This window comes from Rhinoderma darwinii, chromosome 1, assembly GCF_050947455.1.
Source record: "Rhinoderma darwinii isolate aRhiDar2 chromosome 1, aRhiDar2.hap1, whole genome shotgun sequence".
Taxonomy (NCBI): domain Eukaryota; kingdom Metazoa; phylum Chordata; class Amphibia; order Anura; family Rhinodermatidae; genus Rhinoderma; species Rhinoderma darwinii.
This window is the reverse complement of record NC_134687.1, coordinates 423,599,327-423,625,641: the sequence shown is the minus strand read 5'-3', so window position 1 is coordinate 423,625,641 and position 26,315 is coordinate 423,599,327. Positions and strand designations below refer to the sequence as shown.

General features: G+C 43.6%; 1 protein-coding gene across 6 annotated transcripts in view; it reads left to right on the top strand.

Annotated features, from left to right (window-relative positions):
* Nucleotides 1–26,315, top strand: part of NF2 (NF2, moesin-ezrin-radixin like (MERLIN) tumor suppressor) — a 184,580-nt gene that overhangs the window by 72,927 nt on the left and 85,338 nt on the right. For all 6 annotated transcript variants that reach the window (XM_075829842.1, XM_075829860.1, XM_075829810.1 and 3 more), the window contains one exon: nucleotides 10,137–10,250. In XM_075829842.1, coding sequence (XP_075685957.1) covers nucleotides 10,137–10,250 — 114 coding nt within the window. The remainder of the gene's footprint in view (nucleotides 1–10,136; nucleotides 10,251–26,315) is intronic.

The following is a 26,315-nucleotide window of genomic DNA, read 5'->3' as shown; positions in this document are numbered from 1 at the left end:
AGCCATATTTTTTACGGATCCAACTGAGGCGGAAGAATGGCTTACGAGCAAGCATAGGCGATCTCCTCGACGCTGATCGCTGTGGTTGTGCAGGCTGGGAGGTCATTCCGATATATGGAACTCATGGATACCCCATATTGCGTGTAGTACAGAAGTTCCAGTGGAAAGTATCCTTATAAGATAATGATGTGATGTTGTAACATGTTATCTGCAACCTACTATGGGGGGCCTGAGGTCCGTGTTATAAGCTGGGCAGTTTAGTCCTCATAATCTCTTCCTTATGTGTTCTGAATAAGTGAGATGGGGGACCATTAATACGAGTCAGGCTTTAGAATGTTTTATAATATCTGGTGGATGGGCTGCTGGTCGGGAGAAACGCTATACCTATATAGATAGTGTGTTTGCGGCAGAAATACGCTAGCCGTAGACACTACCCCCTAGAGTATTGGCTACAAAGGTTTGTTCCTGTTGAGCAATGTATGTTTTTGATGTTGTTATGAAGAATATTGAGTCAACTCACACTACCGTAGAAACTGGCATAAATATTGTACACCTACGAGACATAGAGGGAACTGCAGACGGGGTTGGGATAATTGTCACTCAGGAGCTTGTGGATAAAATTCTGGGCTACGGAGCTCCAATATGTGTTAGCAGTACGAAATGGCAGGATTACGGTTGATGTCCTGGAATGTCCGGGGATTGGGGTCTCCTGAAAAGAGGCATATGATATTTGCTGCTGTGCGGAGACAGCGTCCACATTTAACGTGTCTACAGGAAACACACATGACACCTGATACTGTGAGGAGTTTGAGTAAGCCCTGAGTGCAGTGGGTGGGACATGCCTCACACACCTCGTACTCTAGAGGGGTGGCCATCTTAGTGCATGTGGAGCTCCGTTGGAAATTGCTACAATCCAGCATGGACCCAGAGGGGCGGTACATTTTTCTACATGCGGTTCTTGATGAATGTCCATATGTGATCTTGGGAGTGTATAATCCTCCACCAGCTTAACTGGCAATAATCCAGGAAGCCGTCCGATTTGTGTCCGCATACCCGGGGGCCCGGGTGATTATGATGGGGGATCTCAACTTGGTTATGGACCCTGGAATAGATAGATTTCAGGGGAATGGGAGTAGAGGTCCTGGAGGCCCCTCACAGTTAAGTCTCCTTGTACAGGAAATGGGATGGATTGATCTGTGGAGAGCGACACATAGAGGGATCAGAGAGTACACATACCACACCCCACAATACAATGCGCTGTCCAGAATTGATTTATATATTTGGATCGTCTGCGGTTTTCCAGGAGGTAGATTCTGTGGATCATCTACCGAGGGGGATCTCGGATCACAGCCCGATCTTACTAACATTGAAAAGGCCACAGGCAGGCAGAAGGGGTATGGGTAAAATTCACCCGTTTTGGCTTCAGCTCATTCAACAAAACGATCGTATACCGGATCAGCTATCGATATTTATAGAAGCACATGAGCAGATGGAAAATCGGTCGCTGGTGTGGGATACCCTCAAAGCCTATTTGAGGGGATGTCTCCGATCCTCCATATCCTATGTAAAACGTGCTTCCGCCCTGCAGGAGGAGGACTTAGCATATAAATGTTCACAGGCGGAAGGGGCATTTGTTCAGGATCCCACACCAGCTAACCGGAATGCTTGGCTGGATTTGGGTAGACAGTATCTACAAGTCTTGAGGGACAAGTTTTCGCGTAGTCTATTCTTTAGCAAACAATCTCATTTTGAATTGGGCAATCAATCGGGTAAAATTCTGGCTCATATGGTGCAGAACAGTTCTAGATCTCCCCCGGTGATGGGTATAGTGGGGCCTGGCGATAGAACCTACACCTCCTCGAGGGATGTTCTCGAACAATTCACACAGTTTTATGATCAGTTGTATGCTTCAAATGTAGATTATAGGATGGATGAGATGGAGAAGTATTTGGATGGAATATCGTTTCCTACATTGTCAGCCGAGCGGGTGGCAATGCTTGATGCTCCATTTACGGTAGACGAGATCTTGGAGGGAATGGCGTCTATGGCCAAGGGGAAAGCCTCAGGGCCGGATGGTATCCCCCTTGAGGTATATCTACAGTATGGGGAGCTGCTGGCCCCCGAATTGCTGGCCCTGTTTGAGCATAGCTATCGGAGCTCTGCTCTTCCGGAATCCATGTGTGACGCCACCATTATTGTACTGCTGAAACCAGGCAAAAATCCAGATGAATGTGGGTCATATAGACCTATCTCACTGCTGACAGTGGATTACAAAATTTTGACCAAAATGCTAGCTAATAGGCTATGTAATGTGATAAAGGAGATCATTCACTCAGACCAGTGTGGCTTTATGCCTGGCAAGTCCACCTCAGAGAATATTAGACGGGTACAGGTGGTGACGCAGATTGGATGGGAGGAGCAACAGGACTGGGCTGTGGCATCTTTGGATGCGGCAAAGGCATTTGACTCGGTAGAATAGCCTTATTTGCTGGCAGTGCTGCGAAGATTTGGGTTTGGGGATGGATTCATTAACTGGGTCTCCTCGTTATATAAATCTCCACGAGCGCAGGTGTTGGTGAATGGGGTCCTGTCCCCTTCCTTTGGCCTCCATAGGGGCACGAGGCAGGGGTGCCCACTTTCGTCACTTCTTTTCGCATTGGCCATTGAACCACTGGCTCTTAACATCAGGAGGGATCCCGCATATATGAGAATTAGAATAGGGGACAGAGAGGACCGGATAGGATTATATGCGGATGACATGGCGTTGTTTATGGCGAACCCCAATGCCACCCTTCCTAGGGCCATATCCCTCATTAACGTTTTTGGAAGGTATTCCGGGTTACTAATTAATTGGTCCAAATCGTATTTGATGCCTTTGAGGTAGGATAACTGTGGATGGGGCACCCAGTTCTGCGGACTGTCAGTAAGAGCAGAGTTCAAATACTTGGGGATTAACATTGCTAGGGATAGCTCTAGATCGTACGGGTTAAATGTAGCGCCCTTGGTCGCGTACCTAAGGGATAAAATACAGGTGTGGAAAGGTCTGCCTTTGTCAGTGGCAGGACGCGTGAATCTATTAAAATGATAGTACTGCCAAAGTTTTTGTATGTGTTGGAGCATATGGATGTGTTGGTGCCTAAAAGATTCTTTAAAATAATAAACTCGCTGTTCGCGATGTTTGTATGGGGGGGGGGGGGGGGGGATCTAAACTCAACCTGTCGATTCTACAGAGATTTAAAGATGAGGCCGGGGCTGTGTTACCGGATGGTTTTCTATATTACTTGGCGGGTCAGCTCAGGTACTTGACTTCTTGGGTCTCCCCCCCCCCCCCCCCGTAACAACTAATGCTGAGTGTCATCTAGCCAGGGTGTTGGGCTTGAAAACCCTGTGGCCGATATTGGAGCCGCATGATTTTAGACACCGCTCCCTGTTACCCTTGCATAAGTTGGCCAGACGAGTCTGGCAACAGGCTAAAGAGCTACTGGGGGTTGTGGGGGTGGTGGTGGAGAGTCCGCTGTGGGATAATCCGAGTTTTTCCCATTTGCACGGGATGGTGAGGAAACGTTACTGGTCCTCTAGAGGGGTAGCTGCTCTATTACAATTGCTAACGGAAGACGGGTTGGTCATGACGGTGAGTGAGATTCGGGCAGCATTCAATATACCACCGGGGGATGAATTATATTGCATACAACTCCATCATGCTCTATTAGCACAATTTCCACTGAACTCCGTGACGTACTCTAGCTGTGATTTGGTGGTGAGGTTGAACACGCCGTCTACACGTGGAGCCGTTTCTCAAATTTATTCTTTGTTACTGGAGGCTAAAATGCGAGTGGAGCCCTTTGTGGCTGAGGATAAGTGGCGTGCACTAATTCCACAACTCACAGCGGAGGAATGGAGGGAGGCTCAGGGCTCACATTTGCTGGTTTCACCAGCGGCAAACAATAAATTAGTGCAACTGTTCATTATCCACCAATGTTATTTGACGCCCATAAGATTACATCGTATGGGAAGAATGGCGTCCTCACAATGTCATAGGTGTGGAGAGATGCGGGCTGATTTTATTCACCTAATATGGGGTTGTCACTGGATTCTTAGCTTTTGGGAGGAGGTGGTTGCATTATTGACAGCGGTATTGGGGAGGGCGATACCTTGTAGGCCGGAGGTGTGTCTGCTGGGACTGCTCAATGAGGAACAATGGTCGATATATGAGAGGACTTTCCTCAGAGAAACACTATTCATGGCAAGGAAGGCGGTGGCCATGAGATGGATGGCAGATAGGGCCCCGACAGTAGCGCAATGGCGTAAATTAGTCAATGACATACTTGCATTTGAGAAAATAGTGTATAAACACCGGGGGAAACCGGCTAAATTTGATTTGATCTGGAATGGTTGGTGCTCATCGAACCTCACTCACTGTACAGTCCAAGGGCTATCAGCTGCTCTGATTCAAGCTGGGGGCGGGAGCGGGTAAAGAGGTCGGGAGGACACTTCCAGGTGCTTCGTTTTATGTCATACAAGGAGGATGGGTGCGTTAGTGCAGAATATCGAACTGGGGGCATATTCATACTATAGTGATGTACAGGATTAAAGGTTTTGATAGAATGATTTGATCAATCTGTATTATGTATATGTGGTCTGCGAACCACGGTCTAACATCATGGGTACCTGCGAGTATTCCTTCTGTATGTATTGATTCTTCTGACATATGTAATATTGAGTGTATAATGTTATCCTGATGTATGTGATGGTTTGACTCTGACAGTTACTTTTAATAAAACGAGTTTAAAAAAAAAAAAAATACTTCAGCAACCATTCTGATTTTGACCAGGTTTCTTCAGAGAAGTTACCCTTACAAACTATACCATAGCCTGGAGCTTTTGGATACTTTGTATCCCTTCATTCCTGGGCTGGTGGCCAAATGGGCATCTTCCCCTATCCGTGGACCCTACTTTGTCCCGACCATACTTGTCCACTACACTACTCTTGAAGATCCCACTGACAAACAAATTGAGTCTCTTGCTAAGTTTGGTTTTGAAGCAGCCGGTTCACTTCTTCTCTTGGCTTTTAGTTCTACCTTGGTCTCCAAAGCGGTCTTAGCATGGGCTAAGTAGCTCAAGCAAGGTAATTAATCCGGGGCCTTGGCTGCCGGGCTGACCGATCTTGACAATACTTTTTGCCCATCTAGATAATTTGGGAGGCCATTGGGGTAAGAGCCCTCTCCTCCCACAAACCAGGGTCAGATGCTTAGGGGATTGGTCCAAGTTCAGCTCCTTTTTTGTCCTTTTGACTCCCACTGCGGTGGAATTCTGACACCTCTTTTATGATAAATGAGTTTCTCTGTTGGACGATGCTTGGGTCAAGGACATAGTGTCTTCTGGCTAAATAGTTGAATTTTTCTTCTATTCCTTTGCGACTGATTCTTACAGTCCTCCCCAATCCTTCTCTCTCACTTCAGGTTATAGGCAAGCTATCCGTTCTCCTCTAGACCGAGGCATTATCATCCCAGTCCTCCCGAGAGATTTAAGGGTTTCTACTCTAACCCCTTCATCCACCTCAAAATGGGCGGTTCAGTTTGTCTGATTCTGGACCTGAATAGCCTAAACTGGCATGTCCGCCTCCACCATTTTCAGATGGAGTCCCGTCGCTGGGTCATCTCTTCCATGAAACCAGAGTTCCAGTTGAGCATGGACATTCAAGATGCTTACTTGCATGTCCCCATCTTTCCCCCCTAACCAGTGGATTTCTCATTTTGTGGGCCAAGCCACTCGCTTTCAGTTTGTTGCCTTCCCTTTTGGGTTGGCCACACCCGCCTCCGGGACTTTAACAAGGTCATGGCAGCATGGCCCTTCTTCGGTCTAGGGGAGTCGGGGTCATCCCATACCTAGATGACTTTCTCCTCAAGGCCCCCTTCCAGAGTTGAGAATCTGGAGTGTCTCTCTAACTGGAAACCCTAACTCCCTTCAGCTGGATCATCAGCCACGCCAAGTCTTTCACCTGCCCAGCGCAATCTCTTTCTAGGGATGATGTTTGACACCACGAAGGCATAAATTCTCCTGAATGACAAAAAAGTAGCCCTCCAATTTGGTCCCTCAGATGATCATCTACTTTCCTTTTCAGGTTATGCATGCAGATACTGGGCCAGACGGTAGCAGCCATGGAGGCAGTCCTTTTTTTCCCAGTATCATTCCTGTCCCCTCTAGATGGCTTTTCTCTCCCTGGATTAACACATCCGGCTTCCTATCCAGGTACGCCAATCATTTTTGTGGTGGCTCCACTCTCCCCTGTTCCTCCCAATGCCGCTCTAGTTCACTTTCTAGTTCTGACCACAATTGTTCGCCTTCTGGACGGGGGGATGTTTCTCAACCAAACGACTCAAGGCAGTTGGAGTCCTCAAGTGGCTTTCTTGCTCATCAACATCTTGGAGTTTAAAGCTATTCTCCTCTCTCTACTCCACTGGCGGGAAATACTTGTGTACTCACTGTAAAATCTTTCTTGTATTCTTTATTAGGGACACAGCTGTCCATAGCTTACATCAACCACCATTGCAGGACTCGCAGCAAGGCCGTCATAAAAAAGGCAGTTCGGATTCTCTCCTGGCTGGATCACCGCATTCTGGCAATCTCGGAAGTTCACATCCCATAAGTGGAAAATTGGGTTCCTTATTACCTCAGTTGGGAACAGCTCGACCACGGAGAGTGGTCTCCCACCCCGGCATCTTCTCCCAGCTCTGCGGACGTTGGAGCACCCCTGACGTGAACTTCATGGCATCTCGGCTGAACCACAAGGTGCTGAGGTATGTCTCCAGGACACCCGTTGCCCTGGCAGCGCGGAGGCTTGGGTGGTGTTGTGGACTCCTTTCTTTCTACCTTACCGTTTTACCCCATTTACACTTATTCCAACAGTGCTCAGGAGGATCAAGGGTTCCAGTCATATTGGTGACTCGGGGTTGGCCCAGGCGCTACTGTTAAGTGGTCGTGCTCGACCTCGTCGTTGACGTCTCCTGGCGCCTTCCATATTGTCCATATCTGTTTTCTTAAGGTCCCATTTACCACCTGAATTTACGGTCCCTTCTTTTAATTGCGTGGCTGCTGAAGCTGCCTACTTGTGGTTCAGCAGTTTCCTGGACCAAGTCTTTCAAATTATGATTAAGGCGAGGAAACCGGCCTCCTCGCCACACTTGGAAAGCCTTTTTTCGATGGTGCAAAAAGAGATTCCTTCCATGACCTTTTCTCTTCCCATCCCTTCTGGCCTTCCTTTAGCCTGGCCTGGATGCAGGGTTAGACCTTCGTTTCCTGAAGGGTCAAGTCTCTGTCCTTTCCATCCTCTCCGAGACCACTGGCTGCTAAACCCCATGTAAAGACTTTCCTGCAGGTGGTAGCACATGCCGTTCCTCCATACAGGTCTCCTGCTGCCCCATGGGATTCGAACTTGATGTTGAATGCCCTTCAACTTTTCTCTCCGTTTAATCCCCTCAGGGATTCTTTTTTATGTCTCATCTCCTGGAAGGTGGTTTTCGGTTAACTTTATCGGGCGAGTTGGTGGCTCTCTTGTCGCCCTGCTCATCCTTTACCGGGACGCGATGGTTCTTCAGCTAGTGCCTTCCTTCCTGACTAAGTTGGTCTCCGACTTCCACTTCAATGAGGAGATTGTCCTACTATCTTTTAGTCCCACAACCTCTCATCCCAGGGAGCGGTCCCTCCATAAGCTTGATGTTGTGTGGGCCATATGTCTGGATCTGTCTCGCACCTTTTCTTTCAGGAGATCGTATTTACTGCTGGCTACAAAGGTGACCATATCCCGTTGGTCTGCTCAGCCATATGCGAGGCATATCGAGATAAACTAGTTCCTCCTTTTCGTATTACTGCGCATTACACCCATTCGCTGGTGCTTCCTGGGCAGTCTGCCATCAGGCTTCAGCTCTCCAGGTTTGCTAGGACGATACAAGGTACTCTTTCCACACCTTTTTTTTAAAATGTTACAAGGTGTATGCGCTTCATCAGGGGGTGCCAGCTTTGGCAGCAAGGTGTTGCAGCCAGCGGTTGCTCGTTCTTCTGCCTAGCCAATTTTCTGTTATTTTTTTTTCACCCCAAGGACTTTTTTAGAACCTCCCATGGCTCCTGTGTTTCCCAATGATCTGTACAAGGAAAAGGATATTTTTTTTTTTGTACTCACCGTAAAATCTTTCTTGTATTCTTTATTAGGGACACAGCTGCCTCCCATTTTTTATTTTTTTTGTTGAGGTGGTGTTGCTCTTTGGTTTATTGCGCTTCGTTTTTTGTTTTTGTCATCTGACATATTTTTCTTCTCCTACTGCTGCGGTACAAACTGATTAGCTCTGTTTCGGTAGGCCGGGTATAGCCTGCATATGAGGAGACATTTTTTTTTTCTTTGTGGCAGCAGCCTATATGCATGGTTTCTGTGTCCCACAATGAGGACTACCAAAAATAACGTATTAATTTTATAGCTTTAAGTTTGCAATTTTTTTTTCTATAAGAGGGCACTTGACTCTCAAATTCTTTGATCATTTTTATAGTACACTGCAATACTTCTTTATTGCAGTCTCTTATGCCCACTTAATTTGCAGAACCAATTAGGTGACGCGCTTGCGGTTGACTTTGGCATCTAAGGGGTTAAACGGCCGGGATCTGAGTCCTCTCCGATCCAGGCCGTTGCAGCATGGTTTCAACTGTATGTTACAGCTGATGTTCAAAATTGATACGGCTCCTGAGCTTGCACTATCTATTTACAGCGCACTGTGCGAAGTAGACCCTTCCAGCGCCGTAAATGTACAGTGCAGTGCAGTGCAGGTTTTCAGCTAAAGGCAGAATTGCCACTGACCTGAAGGATTATTCCTACTCTAACACATGGTGTGCTACAAGTCACGCGTTCTTAGAAAATGATGTATACAGATTTCTGCTTGTACACATGCCCTGATTTTCTCTTTACCCAGTCCTATTTATCTTTTTGCTCCAAACTTTTAGGCCCTGTTCACACTTTTTGCAGGCAGAAAATTCAGTTTTTGATCTGCCTGCACACCTTTTGTCGCGATTTTCGTGGCGTTTTTCCCCCTCGGCCATTATTGGCAAAAATGCCACAAAATGCGCTTTCTCTGCCACCCATTGATGTCAATGGGAGGTCAGAGACGTAAACGCCCGAAGACCACGCGTGTGTTTTTTTTTCCGCGAGACGGTTTTTCCGCTCGCAGGAAAAAAACACCTCTGCCTCCCATTGAAATCAATGGGAGCCATTTTCGGACGTTTTTAGCGGGATTTCCGACGCGGTTTCCATGTCAAACGTGTCAAAATACTCTGTGTGAACAGGGCCTTATAGTTTTAAGTTTATGATCTTCCTAGTTGTGCTTCAGGTGAGCATAACAAAGATTTTCATTTGTTAAAGAGGCTCTGTCACCAGATTTTGCAACCCCTATCTGCTATTGCAGCAGATCGGCGCTGCAATGTAGATTACAGTAACGTTTTTATTTTTAAAAAACGAGCATTTTTGGCCAAGTTATGACCATTTTTGTATTTATGCAAATGAGGCTTGCAAAAGTACAACTGGGCGTGTTTAAAGTAAAAGTACAACTGGGCGTGTATTATGTGCGTACATCGGGGCGTTTTTACTAGCTGGGCGTTCTGACGAGAAGTATCATCCAGTATCATCGTCCGACACGATGCAGGACTTGTGAGTGACGTCACAGCGTGATCTCTCGAGAACACGCTGTCTGCACTGCCAGAAGCTGGGCGTTATGAAGAGAAGTGGATGATACTTCTCGTCAGAACGCCCAGCTAGTAAAAGTAGTAAAAACGCCCCGATGTACGCACATAATACACGCCCAGTTGTACTTTTACTTTTCAACACGTCCAGTTGTACTTTTGCAAGCCTCATTTGCATAAATACAAAAATGGTCATAACTTGGCCAAAAATGCTCGTTTTTTAAAAATAAAAACGTTACTGTAATCTACATTGCAGCGCCTATCTGCTGCAATAGCAGATAGGGGTTGCAAAATCTGGTGACAGAGCCTCTTTAAGCTGATATGATTATTTGTATTATTTTTTTGTAAGACCTCGCTACTCAAGCTCTTTATTAATTCATAGTTAATACATACTGTCTAATTTCCTTTTTTTCCCCCTAGATTTTACAGCTCTGTATTGGAAACCATGACTTGTTCATGCGCCGAAGGAAAGCCGACTCCCTTGAAGTTCAGCAGATGAAGGCTCAGGGCCGAGAAGAGAAGGCCAGAAAACAGGTGAGTCACCACTTGGCTCAGTGGCAGTTACAGGCATACATCTTCTCTTTAAGTCAAGTTGTATTTTTCGGTGCCTGTTGCTAATATATATTGTTGAGTTGCCGTTTTGAATAGATTAACACTTGGCAGTTTCTGTAGAAGCAGCACTTGGCCTGCCCTGCTTTGTCCCTAGTGGACTGTCAAGTGATACAGGTGGAGAAACGTTGCAAGTTTGTCAATGTTTCAATTTAAAGCCTTCTAGGAATATTTAGGTGAATAAATGCTGCTGTTCTCACAATGTCTGTCTCTTATGTTCAAATCCGTGATATTTTTTAACACTGTAAATGACAACGTTTCTTAAAGTGGATGTGTCTGGTCTCCTATGTTGCCCCATTTGATAGCAGAATTATTATAAGGGAGAGGGTGTTGCTGACACACGCACCTACTGATTCACACACTTTGATACGCACATGGAAATTAACGAATGCCAATTCACCTTCGGCCACCAAGGTCATTCTTTGAGAAATGTGAACAAAAAAAGACTGTAAAAGACTAACATGGCTAACATGCTCACAAGAGCGTCGCGGCCCCGCTAAGCTGAAAGGGCCGTGACACTCTTGTGAGCACTGTGGCCTCTTCATTGCTTACGAGGCACATCTCTGTACATTGTAACTGTGTCTGGCACGGCAGATCTTTGCAGCTCAGTCCCATTCAAGTAATTGGGGCTGAGCTGCAGTACCAGGCACAGACACTTCCGAATGTACGGAGCTGTGCCTGGTAAGCAATGAAAAGAATACTGCTCCCCGTTGTGCCGTGGCCCCTTCAATTAGCTGATCTGTGGGGGCGTATGGAGTCGGAACCCCACCGATCTGATATTGATGACCTATCCTAAGGACAAGAAAATAGTAGCAAAAGCCACAGTGTTCTCGTCTGATGCGTTCGTTCTGATATCTGTAGCTCCTCAATGGAGTGCAACGAAGAGGGGGCTTGCAGGCTGGCAAGAGATTCACATAAGGAAAGGACAAACAGGGATTAGTCGGCACATCCATAAAATATAGGAGCGAGCTTTATTCGTGTATCATTTAAAAATTCGGGGAGGGCACGAATTAGGCGTGTACAGCTTGTACGTTTCGAACAAGACTGTTGTACACGCCTTACTTGTGTCCTCCCTGGATTTTTAAATGATGCACAAATAAAGCTCGCTCTTATATTTTATTCTTGAGAAAAAAAAGAGAAAAAAAGAGAAAAAACGGCGCTCCTCTAAGGTGATATCGTTCTGATATATATTGTGAAAGGTGTTACTATGAATAGAGCTCACCTTGGTAAGTTGTGCAGTGTCGCCAGCACAACTTGACTTTGTAGCTTGTATGCACTCGATCACACTGTGCTTGCCTCTGGAGCCATAACCGCATGGGATGAATTTGTATCAGGAATTAGTTTCCTCGTGGTTCTGAAGTAATGCAAACTTGGAAGAAAAAATTGCTCCTCTGAACGGGCGCTCAGGTGTGAATTTGAACCAGTATTTTCACAAAATCGTCGGAGTTTGATACAACGATTTTATTCAATATGCTTTTAAAACAATAAAAATTCAATTGCTGCAACGCGTTTCAACCACGCATACGCCTGATGAAGACCACAGTGCGTGGTTGAAACGCGTTGCAGCAATTGAATTTTTATTGTTTTAAAAGCATATTGAATAAAATCGTTGTATCAAACTCCGACGATTTTGTGAAAATACTGGTTCAAATTCACACCTGAGCGCCCGTTCAGAGGAGCAATTTTTTCTTCCAAGTTTGCATTCTTATATTTTATGGATGTGCCGAGGAATCTCTTTTTGTCCTTTCCTTATATCCTAAGGACAGGTCATCAATATAAAAGTCCTGGTAAACCCAATAAATGTGTATTTTTTTTTCCGAGTGATATCATGGAAGAATTAAAAACCAACACATCGCGGTCAGCTGTACCTGCCCAACATGTTTCACTATATCAATACTATGTCATCATGGGCCTTGTAAGTTAGTGTCTGTGGCCACAGATGCTGTTAAAGGGAACTGTCACAAGAAGATGATCCTTAAAGATTACAAAACTTGTATTCTACCCTATAAAAATATGTGCTCCCACTACGGGGGAGGACACGATGTTATATAATGTCACTTAATGATCCTAATTTATTTGTTAGGATCAGTGAACATTACTTTCATCAATTACATCTCCTGCCCTCTCACCCTTGGCATTACAAAGTGTATCACTATGTGAATTTCGCCCATTCACCCAGTGACTTCTTTATCTCATTTGTTCCGGTTTATGACTGCAGAATGCTCTTACAGAAGTTCTTTCCAAAAACTATAAAACAGCATATATTGTTTCCTAACCCTTGTTTTTTAACATTAACGGGGATGTCTCTAAAAAGGCCACTTATGAACTGTAAACCATTCTTTTGGTTCATGACACGTTTACAGAATGAGAATGAGGGGGATGTCTCATTCAGGAATTTGATGGATTTCTAAACTGCTTTCCACAATGAAGCAGCATTTAACCCTTGCTCCCTTCTATCTTGTGCGAAGGGCAGGGTATCACACATGCACAGCTATTTGGTTGGTCCAGTCCTCTTCGCATACTGCGTCTTATTGTGTTCTGCAATTACCTAATCCCTTGATGACAGCTGTGTTAAGTGTTGATGCAGCCGGACAGGAATTTTAATGCTATCGGAGGGAATGGGCCGTCGCAGTGTGACGCCTCTGCAGCACTTGGCATTCAAACACACAGGCCCGAGCCTTCGACTCCTCTCCTCCCGCTCACTCATCCATTTGACTGCCTGACTAGCATACAGATAAGTTTTACTGCGTTTTTCTAAATTTCCAAACTTGTCCATAAGGGGTCACTATTTACCAATTACAGAATAATAATAAACATTGTTTTTTTGTTTTTTTTTAACTCCTTCCCACTTTGGCCACTTTTGACCTTCCTGACAGAGCCTTTTTTTTCAAATCTGACGTGTCACTTTATGTGGTAATAACTTCGGAATACTTTTTACCTATCCAAGCGATTCTGAGATTTGTTTTCTCGTGACAAATTGGACTTTATGTTACTGGCAAAATTTGCTCGATTTACGTTCAGTATTTAATTGTCAAAACACCAAATTTTTGCCAAAAATTAGCATTTTCCTAAATTTAAATGTATCTACTTTTAAAACGAATAGTAATACCACACAAGAGTTACTATTTCATATATCCCATATGTCTAATTTAACTTGGCATCGTTTTTTTTCACGTCCTTTTATTTTTCTAGGACGTTACAAGGCTTAGAACTTTAGCAGCAATTTCTCACATTTTCAAGAAAATTTCAAAAGGCTATTTTTACAGGGGCCAGTTCAGTTGTGAATACTTCACCCCTCGAAGTATCCAAAACAGCATTTAGAAAGTTTCTTAACTCATTAGACGCTTCACAGGCGTTAAAACCAAGTAGAGGTGAAATCTACAAATGTAATAATTATTTTTTTTTTTTTTGCAGAAATTCATTTTTAATCAATCTTTTCTGCAGTTTATAGAAATATCCCACATGTTGCCCTAGTGTCCTAATGGACTGAAGCACCGGCCTCCGAAGCAAAGGAGTACCTAGTGGAGTTTGGGCCTCCTTTTTACTAGAATATATTTTGGGCACCATGTCATGTTTGAAGGGCTCTTGCAGTGACAAAACAGTGGAAATCCCCCAAAAGTGACCCCATTTGGGAAACTACACCCCTCAAAGAAATTATCTAGGGGTATAGTGGGCATTTTGACCACACAGGTTTATTGCAAAAACTATTGGAATTAGGCCGTGAAAATTAAAATCTACATGTTTTCAAAGAAAAAAATTTAGGTTTAGCTAATTTTTTCTCATTTCCACAAGGACTAAAGGAGAAAAAAACACCACAAAATTTGTAAAGCAATTTCTCCCGAGTAAAACAATACCCCACATGTGGTCATAAACGGCTGTTTGGACACACGGCAGGGCTTAGAAGGGAAAGAGCACTATTTGGCTTTTGGAGCTCAAATTTAGCAGGAATGGTTTGCAGACGCCATGTCGCATTTACAAAGCCCCTGAAGGAGCAAAAAAGAGAAAACGCCCAAAAAGTGACTTAATTTAGGAAACTACACCCCTTGAGAAATTCATCAAGGGGTGTAGTCAGCATTTTGACGCCAGATGTGTTTCATAGATCTTCTTAGAATTTGGCAGTAAAAAAAAAAAAAAAAAATCCTTATTCTTCAATAAAATTTTTCATTTTCTCAACAAATAAGGGAAAAAAAGAACCAGACCATTTGTAAAGCAACTTCTCCCGAGTGCGGTAGTACCCCATATGTGGTCATAAACTGCTGTATGGGCACACAGTAGGGCTCAGAAGGGAAGGAGCACCATTTGGCTTTTGGAGTGCAGATTTTGCTGGATTGGCTTCTGGGCACTATGTCGCATTTGCAAAGCCCCAGTGGAAACCCCCCAGAAGTGACCCCATTTTGGCAACTACACCCATCAAGGTATTCATCTAGCGGTGTAGTGAGCATGTTAACCCCGCAGGTGTTTTGCAGAAATTAGTGTGCACTCATGGTTGCAGAGTAAAAATTTGATTTTTTCCATAGATATGCCAATATGTGATGTGTATATATAAAGAATTTATAGCACTTTTTTGTGTTTTACAACTTTTTGCACAATAAAATTACTTTTTTGTATTTTTTTCTGTCGCCATGTTGTGAGAGCCATAACTTTTTTACATTTTTTGTCGACTGAGCTGTATGAGGGCTTGTTTTTTGCGAGACGAGTTATAGTTTTTATAGGTACCATTTTTGAATACATGTGTGTGTTTGATCACTTTTTATTTCAGTTTTTGTAGGGCAAAGTGACCAAAAAATTGAAAATTTGGCATTGTTTTTTTATGCCGTTCACCGCGAGGAATAAATAATATAATATTTTTATAGTTCAGGCCGTTACGGTCCCGGCGATACCAAATATGTATGGTTTATAAAAAAAATTTTCAATAATAAAGGACTCGATAAGGGAAAAAGGGCGATAGTGTTTTATTTTGTTACTTGAAACTTTTATTATACTTTGTACAACTTTTTTTTTTTTTTTCTTATTCCTACTAGGGGACTTGAAGGTCCAACTGTCAGAGTTGCTGATCTGCTACCAACCAGTAAGATGCAGCGAATGCTTTCGCTCACTGCATCTAAGGGGATCGGAGCATACAGCTGACATCCACCGCTGATGACGCCGGCTCATCTCCTGAGCCGGCGGCATCTTACCGACGGCTACGGAAACCTTTTAGCGTGGGGCCTGGAAGGTTTCCGTACTAGGCATATCGGGAGGCCACTATTAGGCCTCCAGTTGCCATTGCAGCCACCGACACCCTGGCAATTTCATTGCTGTAGTGCCGATGAACTGCAAACACCTTAAATGCAGCGATCGCTTTTCACCGCTGCATTTAAGGGGTTAATGGCAAGTATCGAAGCTAACTGCAGTTCCTGCCATTACAGCAGGGAGGCAGCTGTAAGATACATCTGACATCTGGGGATGATGGCATTGAATCAGCTTCTGAGCTGGTGCCATCCATGTGTCGTAAGTATACGACAAATTGCGGGAAGTAATGGCTTTCCATGACGTATACTTACGACAAATGTCGGGAAGGGGTTAATAGCAAAACTTTGGAATAGGTAATGGCTACATAACATAGATGATGTAGATAACTGGCGCCTTTACTGTGCAAAGATACAGTATACTTCACCCAATATGCATATTTGTTTTAAAGTGGTAGGAACCAAACCTTTACATTGCCTACATTATACAGAGATACATTTTTATTGCTGGTACTCTGCACAGTAAATATTCCAGAAAATCATCTACTCTGCCCCGGAGAATAGAATTAAAATAATACAACATCTGCTACCAGGGGCGTAACTAGGAAAGACTGGGCCCCATAGCAAACTTTTGACTGGGCACCCCCCCCTCCCCTGGGTATCACACAACCCCCCCTTGTAGATAGTGCCTCCCTGTAGATTCCGCCACACAGCGCCCCCTGTAGATAACGCCATACAGCCCCCCTGTAGATAACGCCATACAGCCCCAAACACCCCCCTGTAGATGACGTCATACAGCCCTCCCCCTGTAGGTAACGCCATACAGCCCCCAGCCCCTAAAAAAAACGGCCTATAGTTTGTCCTACAAAAGAGATGTATCCCCTATCCACAGGATAGGGGATACATGTGTGATCGCTGGCAGCGATCAGGAGAACAGGGGACCAAAAGTCCCCCGAAGTTCTCCATGACAAACCTTGAACTTCCGGAGTCTGCGCAGTTCAATAAAAACGACCGGTGCACAATTAATTTCTATGGAGCTGCCGACAGACTCCGGAAGTCCGAGGTTTGTCATGGAGAACTTCGGGGGACTTTCGGTCCCCTGTTCTCCTTATCGCTGCCAGCGATCACACATGTATCCCCTCTCTGGGATGCATGTCTTTTGTAGGAACAAACCCTTCAGTGGCATCGCGCTGTAGCAGCCATAGCGGCTGCTAGCGGAGCCTCCGGCCATGTGGGGGGCCCGTGCCGGCGGGTGGCGCGGGCCCCCCTCATGCTGCGGGCCCCGTAGCAGCCGCTACGGCTGCTACAGCGGTAGTTACGCCACTGTCTGCTACTAAAATCAGAAGTCTGAATGGGACAGAATATATTTTATTTAAGCTATGTCTCTTTAAAATTGTTATTTGAAACCATAAGAGTTTGTTGTGACATAGAACGAAAATACCATATGTTCAGAGCAACGTCATTTTTTCTATATGATCTGTAGCGTAGTAGTTGTATGGAAACGTTTGTATTCAGTATGTTGTTAGAATAATGTATTCATGTCAAATAAATGTTATGTTTGGGAAGGATCAGGTAGGATACATTTATTAAAAGGATTATATATTTGTGCAGATAATTTACAAAAGTTTAAACCGTAAAGTTAACTTATTTTAAAAGGTGCAATCCCAGAATCAACGATTATGACCTATCCATGGTATAGGTGACAATTGTCTGATTGATTACTGGTGGCCCCACCGCTAAAATGCCCAACAAATTCTTGTTCCTCCATTGTACCAGAGTGGAAAATTATCACCTAGGTGATGATTGAGAAAGGGTGTCCCAAACCCTGCCTTCTCCGCACAGGCACTCCCTGCAGTAAGGCGCTTGAATGCAGCAGCTGGCGAGCCTACATTCACCGATCAGTTCAATGTCTATGGTACTTAAGGAAACAGCCGAGCATAGTGCCCGACTGTTTTCTTCAGTCCCATAGACATTGAATGGTGCGGCAGTCGAGCATGCGGGCTGCTGCTTCATTCAATATCTATGGGAATGATGGAAACAGCAGAGTACAACGCTCGGCTGTTTTCATCAGTCTTACAAACATTGAATGGAATGGTGGGCTCATCCTCAACCGCAGCTCCATTAAAGCTCTTTCTCACTACGAGGGTGCAGTGAGGAGGAACAGGGTGTTCAGGGCCGCCTTTCTCACGATTGGTGGGGCCCACACTGATCAGACAATTAGCACTTTTCTTGTGGATAGGTGATTGTCGACTGGTACAACCCCTTTAAGACTGTTAAAGAGGCTCTGTCACCAGATTATCAAATCCCTATCTCCTATTGCATGTGATCGGCGCTGCAATGTAGATAACAGTAACGTGTTTTTTTGTTTTTTTTTAAACGATCATTTTTGGCTAAGTTATGAGTAATTTTATATTTATGCAAATGAGCCTTTCTAATGGACAACTGGGCGTGTATTGTGTTTGTAACATCTGGGCGTGTTTACTTGTTTTACTAGCTGGGCGTTGTGAATAGAAGTGGATGATGCTGACATACACTTCTATTCACAACGCCCAGCTAGTAAAACAAGTAAACACGCCCAGATGTTACAAACACAATACACTCCCAGTTGTCCATTAGAAAGGCTCATTTGCATAAATATAAAATTGCTCATAACTTGATCGTTTAAAAAAAACCAAAAAAAAACGTTACTGTTATCTACATTGCAGCGCCGATCACATGCAATAGGAGATAGGGATTTGATAATCTGGTAACAGAGCCTCTTTAAAGGGTAACGAACCTTAAAGAAAACTTCTGACATGTTAGAAGTTTTGATCGGTGGGGGTCTGAGTACTCAGACCCCCACCGTTTACAGCTTCTGACATGTCACCAGTGGCGTAGCTATAGGGGTCGCAGTCACGAGAGGAGGCGTTCCAGACACTGTGGAAGAGCCGATGCGGAAGAGCATGGAAGATTGCAGGTGAGCTGCAGAGGGGGCCTGTAATGTATGTGTGTTGTATTGTATTGTACTGTCTATTATATTGTACGGTCTGTGTTTGCGATGGAGAGGGGGGTTTTCTGAAAGGTTTAAAGTTTCTGACTGCTTGTGGCTTTTACATTACGTTAGGCTCAGTTCACATACTGTTTGTGAACTTCAGTGCATTCGGAAAGTCTTCAGACCCTTTCACTTTTTTCACATTTTGTTATGTTGAGGCCTTGTGTTTAAAATAAAAATAAATTCAAGTTTTCCCTCATCATTCTGCATTCAATACCGCAGAAATGACAAAGTGAAAACAGATTTTTTTGAAATGTATTAACCCCTTCCCGACATCCGCCGTATATACAGTGAAGGAAATAAGTATTTGATCCCTTGCTGATTTTTGTAAGTTTGCCCACTGTCAAAGACATGAACAGTCTAGAATTTTTAGGCTAGGTTAATTTTACCAGTGAGAGATAGATTATATAAAAAAAGAAAATCACATTGTCAAAATTATATATATATATTTGCATTGTGCACAGAGAAATAAGTATTTGATCCCCTACCAACCATTAAGAGTTCAGCCTCCTCCAGACCAGTTACACGCTCCAAATCAACTTGGTGCCTGCATTAAAGACAGCTGTCTTACGTGGTCAGCTGTATAAAAGACTCCTGTCCACAGACTCAATTAATCAGTCTGACTCTAACCTCTACAACATGGGCAAGACCAAAGAGCTTTCTAAGGATGTCAGGGACAAGATCATAGACCTGCACAAGGCTGGAATGGGCTACAAAACCATAAGTAAGACGCTGGGTGAGAAGGAGACAACTGTTGGTGCAATAGTAAGAAAATGGAAGACATACAAAATGACACTCTATCGACATCGATCTGGGGCTCCATGCAAAATCTCACCTCGTGGGGTATACTTGATCCTGAGGAAAGTGAGAGCTCAGCCGAAAACTACACGGGGGGAACTTGTTAAAGATCTCAAGGCAGCTGGGACCACAGTCACCAAGAAAACCATTGGTAACATATTACGCCGTAATGGATTAAAATCCTGCAGTGCCCGCAAGGTCCCCCTGCTCAAGAAGGCACATGTACAGGCCCATCTGAAGTTTGCAAATGAACATCTGGATGATTCTGAGAGTGATTGGGAGAAGGTGCTGTGGTCAGATGAGACTAAAATTTAGCTCTTTGGCATTAATTCTACTCGCCGTGTTTGGAGGAAGAGAAATGCTGCCTATGACCCAAAGAACACCATCCCCACTGTTAAACATGGAGGTGGAAACATTATGTTTTGGAGGTGTTTCTCTGCTAAGGGCACAGGACTACTTCACCGCATCAATGAGAAAATGGATGGAGCCATGTACCGTCAAATCATGAGTGACAACCTCCCGATAAATATATTTCCATAGACGAGTCCCTTGTTCATTTTAAGGGGAGGCTTAAATTCCGCCAATACCTGCCCAATAAGGGCAAGGTATGGAATTAAATTGTACAAACTGTGTGAGAGTACATCTGGGTATACACACAGTTTTAGGGTTTACGAAGGGAAGGACTCTATTATTGAACCCCAAGAATGCCCACCCATCCTGGGAGTTAGTGGCAAAATAGTGTGGGATTTAATACACCCATTGCTGGACAAGGGTTATCACCTTTACGTGGATAACTTCTATACCAGCATCCCACTATTTAGGTGTCTTTCTGCCAGAAGTACTGTAGCATGCGGTACTGTGCGCAAAAATCAGAGAGGCCTCCCTAAAACACTGCTTAGCCAAAGCCTCAAAAGGAGTGAGAGAAGGGAACTATGCAGCGAGAACACGCTGTTCGTCAAATATAAGGACAAGAGGGATGTACTTATATTGACAACGATTGATGGCAGCGGCAGCACCCCTGTCCCTGAACGAGGTGCCACCACAGTGACCCAGAAGCCAAATTGCATCCTTGGCTACAATAAGTACATGGGCAGGGTTGATCTCTCTGATCAAGTACTGAAGCCTGATAGTGCACTACGGAAAACAAAGACATGGTACAAAAAGCTGGCCGTGCCCATTATACAAATGGCAATGTATAACGCTTACGTGCTATCCCGATGTGCAGGCCGGAAAGGGACATTCCTTAACTTTCAAGAGGTGGTGATCAAGGCACTTCTATTTGGGAACCAGGCAGGGGATGGCCCAAGCACATCTGCTGGTAGCGATGGTATTGTACCAGGGCAACATTTCCACAATGAAGTGCCCCAAATTGCAAAGAAGGGAAGGACACAAAAAAGGAGTGTGTTCCAAAAGGGGAATTAGAAATGACACCACTTACCACTGTGAAACCTGCCCCGAAAAACCAGGCCTGTGTATCAAGGATTGCTTCAAAGAGTACCATACAGCCATAAATTAGTAATTTCATTCTTCATTAGCCCCTTTATTCTACCAAAAGCAACATTGCGCCCACACACCTATCCAGCTAAATCCTAGTTCCAAAAGTCAAATGGCGCTTCTGAGCCCTGTCGTGTGTCCAAAGAGTCGTTTATGACCACATGTGGGGTACTGTTTTACTCGGGAGAAATTGCTTTACAAATGTTGTGGAGCTTTTTCTCCTTTAGTACTCACCAACAAAGAAAAAGGGTCACGACCATATACTTAAAAAAATACAAAAAAATCCTTTATTGAAGTAAATTAGACACATACACGCAAACAACATTAAACATAATAAAAACGTATAACCCTCGCAGATAAAAGATGGAATCAGAACATTCACGCAGCGGATCAACCAGATAATAGTCCGGTCCCCAAAAAAAATGCTGAATTATATAAATATTAAGTTTATAGAACAGGCAGTAGAAATGACATTCTTTTGCACAGATTGGTATATAGGCTATAAAAAAGTATAAAGGCAATGAGGTTATCACATTTGAGCAAAAAAATACCTACACCTGTCAAGTACAGAAATAGCCAGGATATCAGGACCGGGGGTCCGCTGCCAGACCCGACGCGCGTTTCGCTAATGCTTCGTCTGGGGTAGATGTCCAACTCGCCCAGAAAGCCCTAAATAGTCACTCATATTAAATGGTTTCATGTGTGGAATCAATTAGATTAAATGGTTGCCATTTTCCATAGGTTGGCTCAGTGTCTCAACGGCGGTCACCAATGACCGCCGCTGATCCACCCTGCCAGCCCTCGATAGCGTTCTATTGTAATCACAGTGATGCCTAACCACTCCTCAATTGTACGCCCCCAACAGCCGAGCCAACCAGGGAAATGAGGGGTGGAAACATCACTCCCCATTCTAGGTGGCACGGGGAATGACGGCGGACAAAAGGGATGGGAACTGGAAAAGCGTAACAGTAAAAGAATATAAAATCCAGGTATATCCAATATAATAATCCTGAGGATCCAGCATGAAAAAAATATATATATGTATCGAAGAAAACGAGTGAAAATCTGAGTATACCGATATATGCCGAGCCAGAGCGTCATGTTGCTAGGCAGCACTACAGCACAAGAACAGCGGCTGCTGTCCAAAGTGCTGAAGCTGATAACCGGGCAGTCAGAGCGACGGCTGCTGTCCAGAGTGCTGAAACTAACCAAAGAAAGTCCAATATAGCCGAGACGATGAAACAGAGTACCGGAAAAAGGTAAAAGTGCTGTGAAAAGGATGAGAAGCAGTGAAAAAAAGATTATTATTAAACCAAAAAGTGAAAGGACACGTGCACATGCAAAGGGAAGAAAATATAAATAGCAAAAAATATAAAAAATACATATGTACAAACCCAAATTTGTTAAACAATCAAAAAAATAAGCGTGCACAAAGTGCAAAAAATAAATATATAATAAGATAATAGATAAAGGGGTTACCCCAGAATGGGCAAAAAAAAAACCAATAAGTCTCTATGTGAATGTGAGATAGCTGTTGTAAAGGGGGTTTAACCCATTCAGAGCAGTAATATAGATAGACTAGTGATGTCAGTAGTGATCCTTTAGTTCTCGTGGAAATGAGAAAAAATTTGCTAAACCTACATTTCCTTTGAAAAAATGTAGATTTTCATTTTCACTGCCTACTTATAAAAATTTCTGCAAAAACCTGTGAGGTCAAAACGCTCACTATACCCCTAGATAATGTTCTCAAGGGGTGTAGTTTCCAAAATGGGGTCACTTTTGCAAGGTTTGCTCTATTTTGGCCCCTCAGGTTCTTTGCACATGTGACATGGCCTCCCAAAACCATCAAATTTGAGCTCCAAATTGCGCTCTCTCTTCTGAGCCCTGCCGTGTGTCCAAACAGCCGTTTTACCACATGTGAGATATTGTTTTACTCGGGAGAAATTGCTTTACAAATGCTCACTATACCCCTAGATAATTTCCTCAAGGGGTGTAGTTTCCAAAATGGGGTCACTTGTAGGTGGTTTCCACTGTTTTGGCACCGCAAGAGCCTTGCAAACTTGACATGGTGCCTAAAATATTTTCTAATAAAAAGGAGGCACCAAAATCCATTAGGTGCTCCTTTGCTTCTGAGGTCTGTGCTTTAGTCCATAAGCACACTAGGGTCACATGTGGGATATTTCCTAAAACTGCAGAATCTGGGCAATAAATATGGAGTTGCATTTATCTGGTAAAACCTTTTGTGTTACAAAAGAAATGGATTAAAAATGAATTTCTGCAAAAAAAAAATGAAATTTGTAAATTTAACCTCTACTTTGCTTTAATTCCAGTGAAACGTCTAAAGGGTTGATAAACGTTCTAAATGCTGTTTTGAATACTTTGAGGGGTGCAGTTTTTAAAATGGGGTGACTTGTGGGAGTTTGTATTGAGTAGGCCCCTTAAAACCACTTCACAACTGAACTGGTCCCTGTAAAAATAGCCTTTTGAAATTTTCTTGAAAATGTGAGAAATTGCTGCTAAAGTTCGAAGCCTTGTATTGTCCTAGAAAAATAAAAAGATGTTCAAAAAATGATGCCAATCTAAAGTAGACATATCGGGGATGTTAATTGGCAACAATTTTGTGTGGCATAACTGACTGTCTTACAAGCAGATACATTTAAATTGAGAAAAATGCAAATTTTTTTTGCTAAATTTTGGTGTTTTTCACAATTAAATACTGAACATATCGAGCAAATTTTGCCAGTAACATAAAGACCAATGTGTCACGAGAAAAAAATCTCAGAATCGCTCGGATAGGTAAAAGTATTCCAAAGTTATTACCACATAAAGTGAAACATGTCGGAAAAACTCTAATTTCGCATGGACATAAGTATTTAGACCCTTTGCTATGACACTTGAAATTTAGCTGTGTGGGCCTCCCATTTCTCTAGATCATCTTTGAAATGTTTCTACACCTTGGTTGGAGTCCACCTTTGTTAAATTCACTGACATGATATGGAAAGACACAATCCTGTCTATATAAGGTCTCACAGCTGACAATACAAATCAGAGCAAACTCCAAGCAATGAGGAGGACAGAACTGCCAGTAGAGAGCAGAGACAGAATTGTGTGGAGGCACAGATCTGGAGGAGGGTACAAAAAATAACCTGCTGTATTGAAAGTTCCCGAGAGCACAATGGCCTCTATAATTCTTAAATGGAAGAAGTTTGGAATAGGACTCTTCGTAGAACTGGCCGCCCACCAAACTAAGTAATGGAGGGAGAAGGGCCATGGTAAGAGAGGTGACCAAGAACGCCATGGTCACTCTGGCTGAGCTCCAAAGATCCTGTGTGCAGATGGGAGAAACTTCCAGAAGGTCAACCATCACTTCAGCACTCCACCAAATGGGCTTTATGGCAGAATGGCCAGAAAGAAGCCTCTCCTCAGTAAAAGACACATGAAAGCCGCCTGGAGTTTTCAAAAAAAGCACCTAAGGGACTCTCCAACTGTGAGAAACAAGATTATGTGATCTGATGAAACCAAGATTGAACTTTTTGGCCTCAATTCTAAGCGTCATGTCTGGAGGAAACCAGACACTGCTCATTACCTGCCCAATACCATCCCTACAGTGAAGCATGGTGGTGGCAGCATCTTGCTGTGAGGGTGTTTTCCAGCGGCTGGGAAAGGCAAACTGGTCAGGGTTGAGGAAAAGATGAATGGAGCAAAGTACAGAGATATTCTTAATGAACACCTGATCCAGAGTGCTCTGGGCCGAAGGTTCACCTTCCAACAAGACAATGACCCTAAGCACACAGCCAAGACAACACAGGAGTGGCTTGTGAACAACTCTGTGAATGTCCACAGTGGCCCAGCCAGAGCCCTGACTTGAACCCAATCGAACATCTCTAGAAAGACCTGAAAATGGCTGTCCACCGAAGGTACCCATCCAACCTGACTGAGCTTGAGAGGATCTGCAGAGAAGAATGGCAGAAAATCCCAAATTCCAGGTGGTCAAACCTTGTGGCATCATACCCAACATGACTGGAGGCTGTTATCACTGCCAAAGGTGCTTCAACTAAGCACTGAGTAAAGGGTCTGAATACTTATGTAAATGAAATATGTTAATTTTTCCTTTTCAATAAATTAGCAAAGATTACGAACATTCTGTTTTCGCTTTGTCATTATGCAATATTGAGTGCAGAATGATGGGGAACACTTGAATTTTTTTTACTCTTACACAAGGCCTCAACATAACAAATTGTGAAAGGGTCTGAAGACTTTCCCAATGCATTGTATGTTCAGCATATAAGCAGAAAAAGCTCCTGGTGCATACGCTAAATGTATCCATAGGGCCCTATTTACCTGGCATATACTAAAAGTGTGTTCTTTTGCTATAAGTCGGTCCAGTATGTCAGGAGCATTTGTTTTTTTCTTTCTGGTTTTGCTCTATACAGAGAGAGATACAGTAAAAAAAAAAAAATGCATAGGATATATATATTTTATCGGGAAGCATATTGGTGACTTTTGCCCACCTATACAGTGGCATTCGTCGCAGCCTCCATCGGTGGTAGAGCTCAGGAAATCATCTCGTTGTATACCTCCGACAGAAAGCTCAAGCGGTTTGTGAACAGAGCCGTACTCAAGCATGATATTTCTTTTCAGTCCTCATCTATGTATAAGTATGTGCATGACATTTTTTTTATACTTCTTTTTTCCCAGCTCAAACACGAGTCTCCCAAAATAATGAAGTTCATCTATACTAGTATACTACCGGTTTATACCATTTTTTTGAGTCAAAGCCAGAAGGTGATCCACTCTAATCCTTTTTATCTACTCCTGTGCTTGGCTATTTGCAAAAAACGCAGTTAATGAGACTGGAAGACACAGAAGCTGCCACGCTACTACTTGCTATTTCTCTGCCCTCACCTACTATTTTCAGTCTAGTATTATTATAATTTTTATATACAATAAATTTAGGTTGAAAAACACTTCAACACCACAACAGAGCGACACCTGCCCACAGGTTGTGTATGGCATGTTCATACTTGTGTGGCTGTGTCTCTTACTATAGCTCAAAAAATATTTGCAATATGCTTTTGTAGAAGCTTACTAACACACTTCATGGCCAAAAGTATATGGACACCTAACCATCACAATTATATGAGCCTGTTGGACAGCTAATTTCAAAACCATTGGTATTAATATGGAGTTGGACACCCTTTGCAGTTATTACTCTTCCACAAGATTTTGGAATGTGTCTGTGGGAATTTGTACCTATTCAGCCAAAAGAGCATTTGTAATGTTGGACCAGAAGGTCTGGCTTGCAGACATCCCAAAGCAGTTTGATAGGATTGAAGTCCGGGCCCTGTGCTCACCACTTTAGTTTCTCCACACAAAACTCGTCAAATCATTTCTTCATGAACCAGGTTTTGTGTACTGGAGCACAGTCCAGCTGGAACA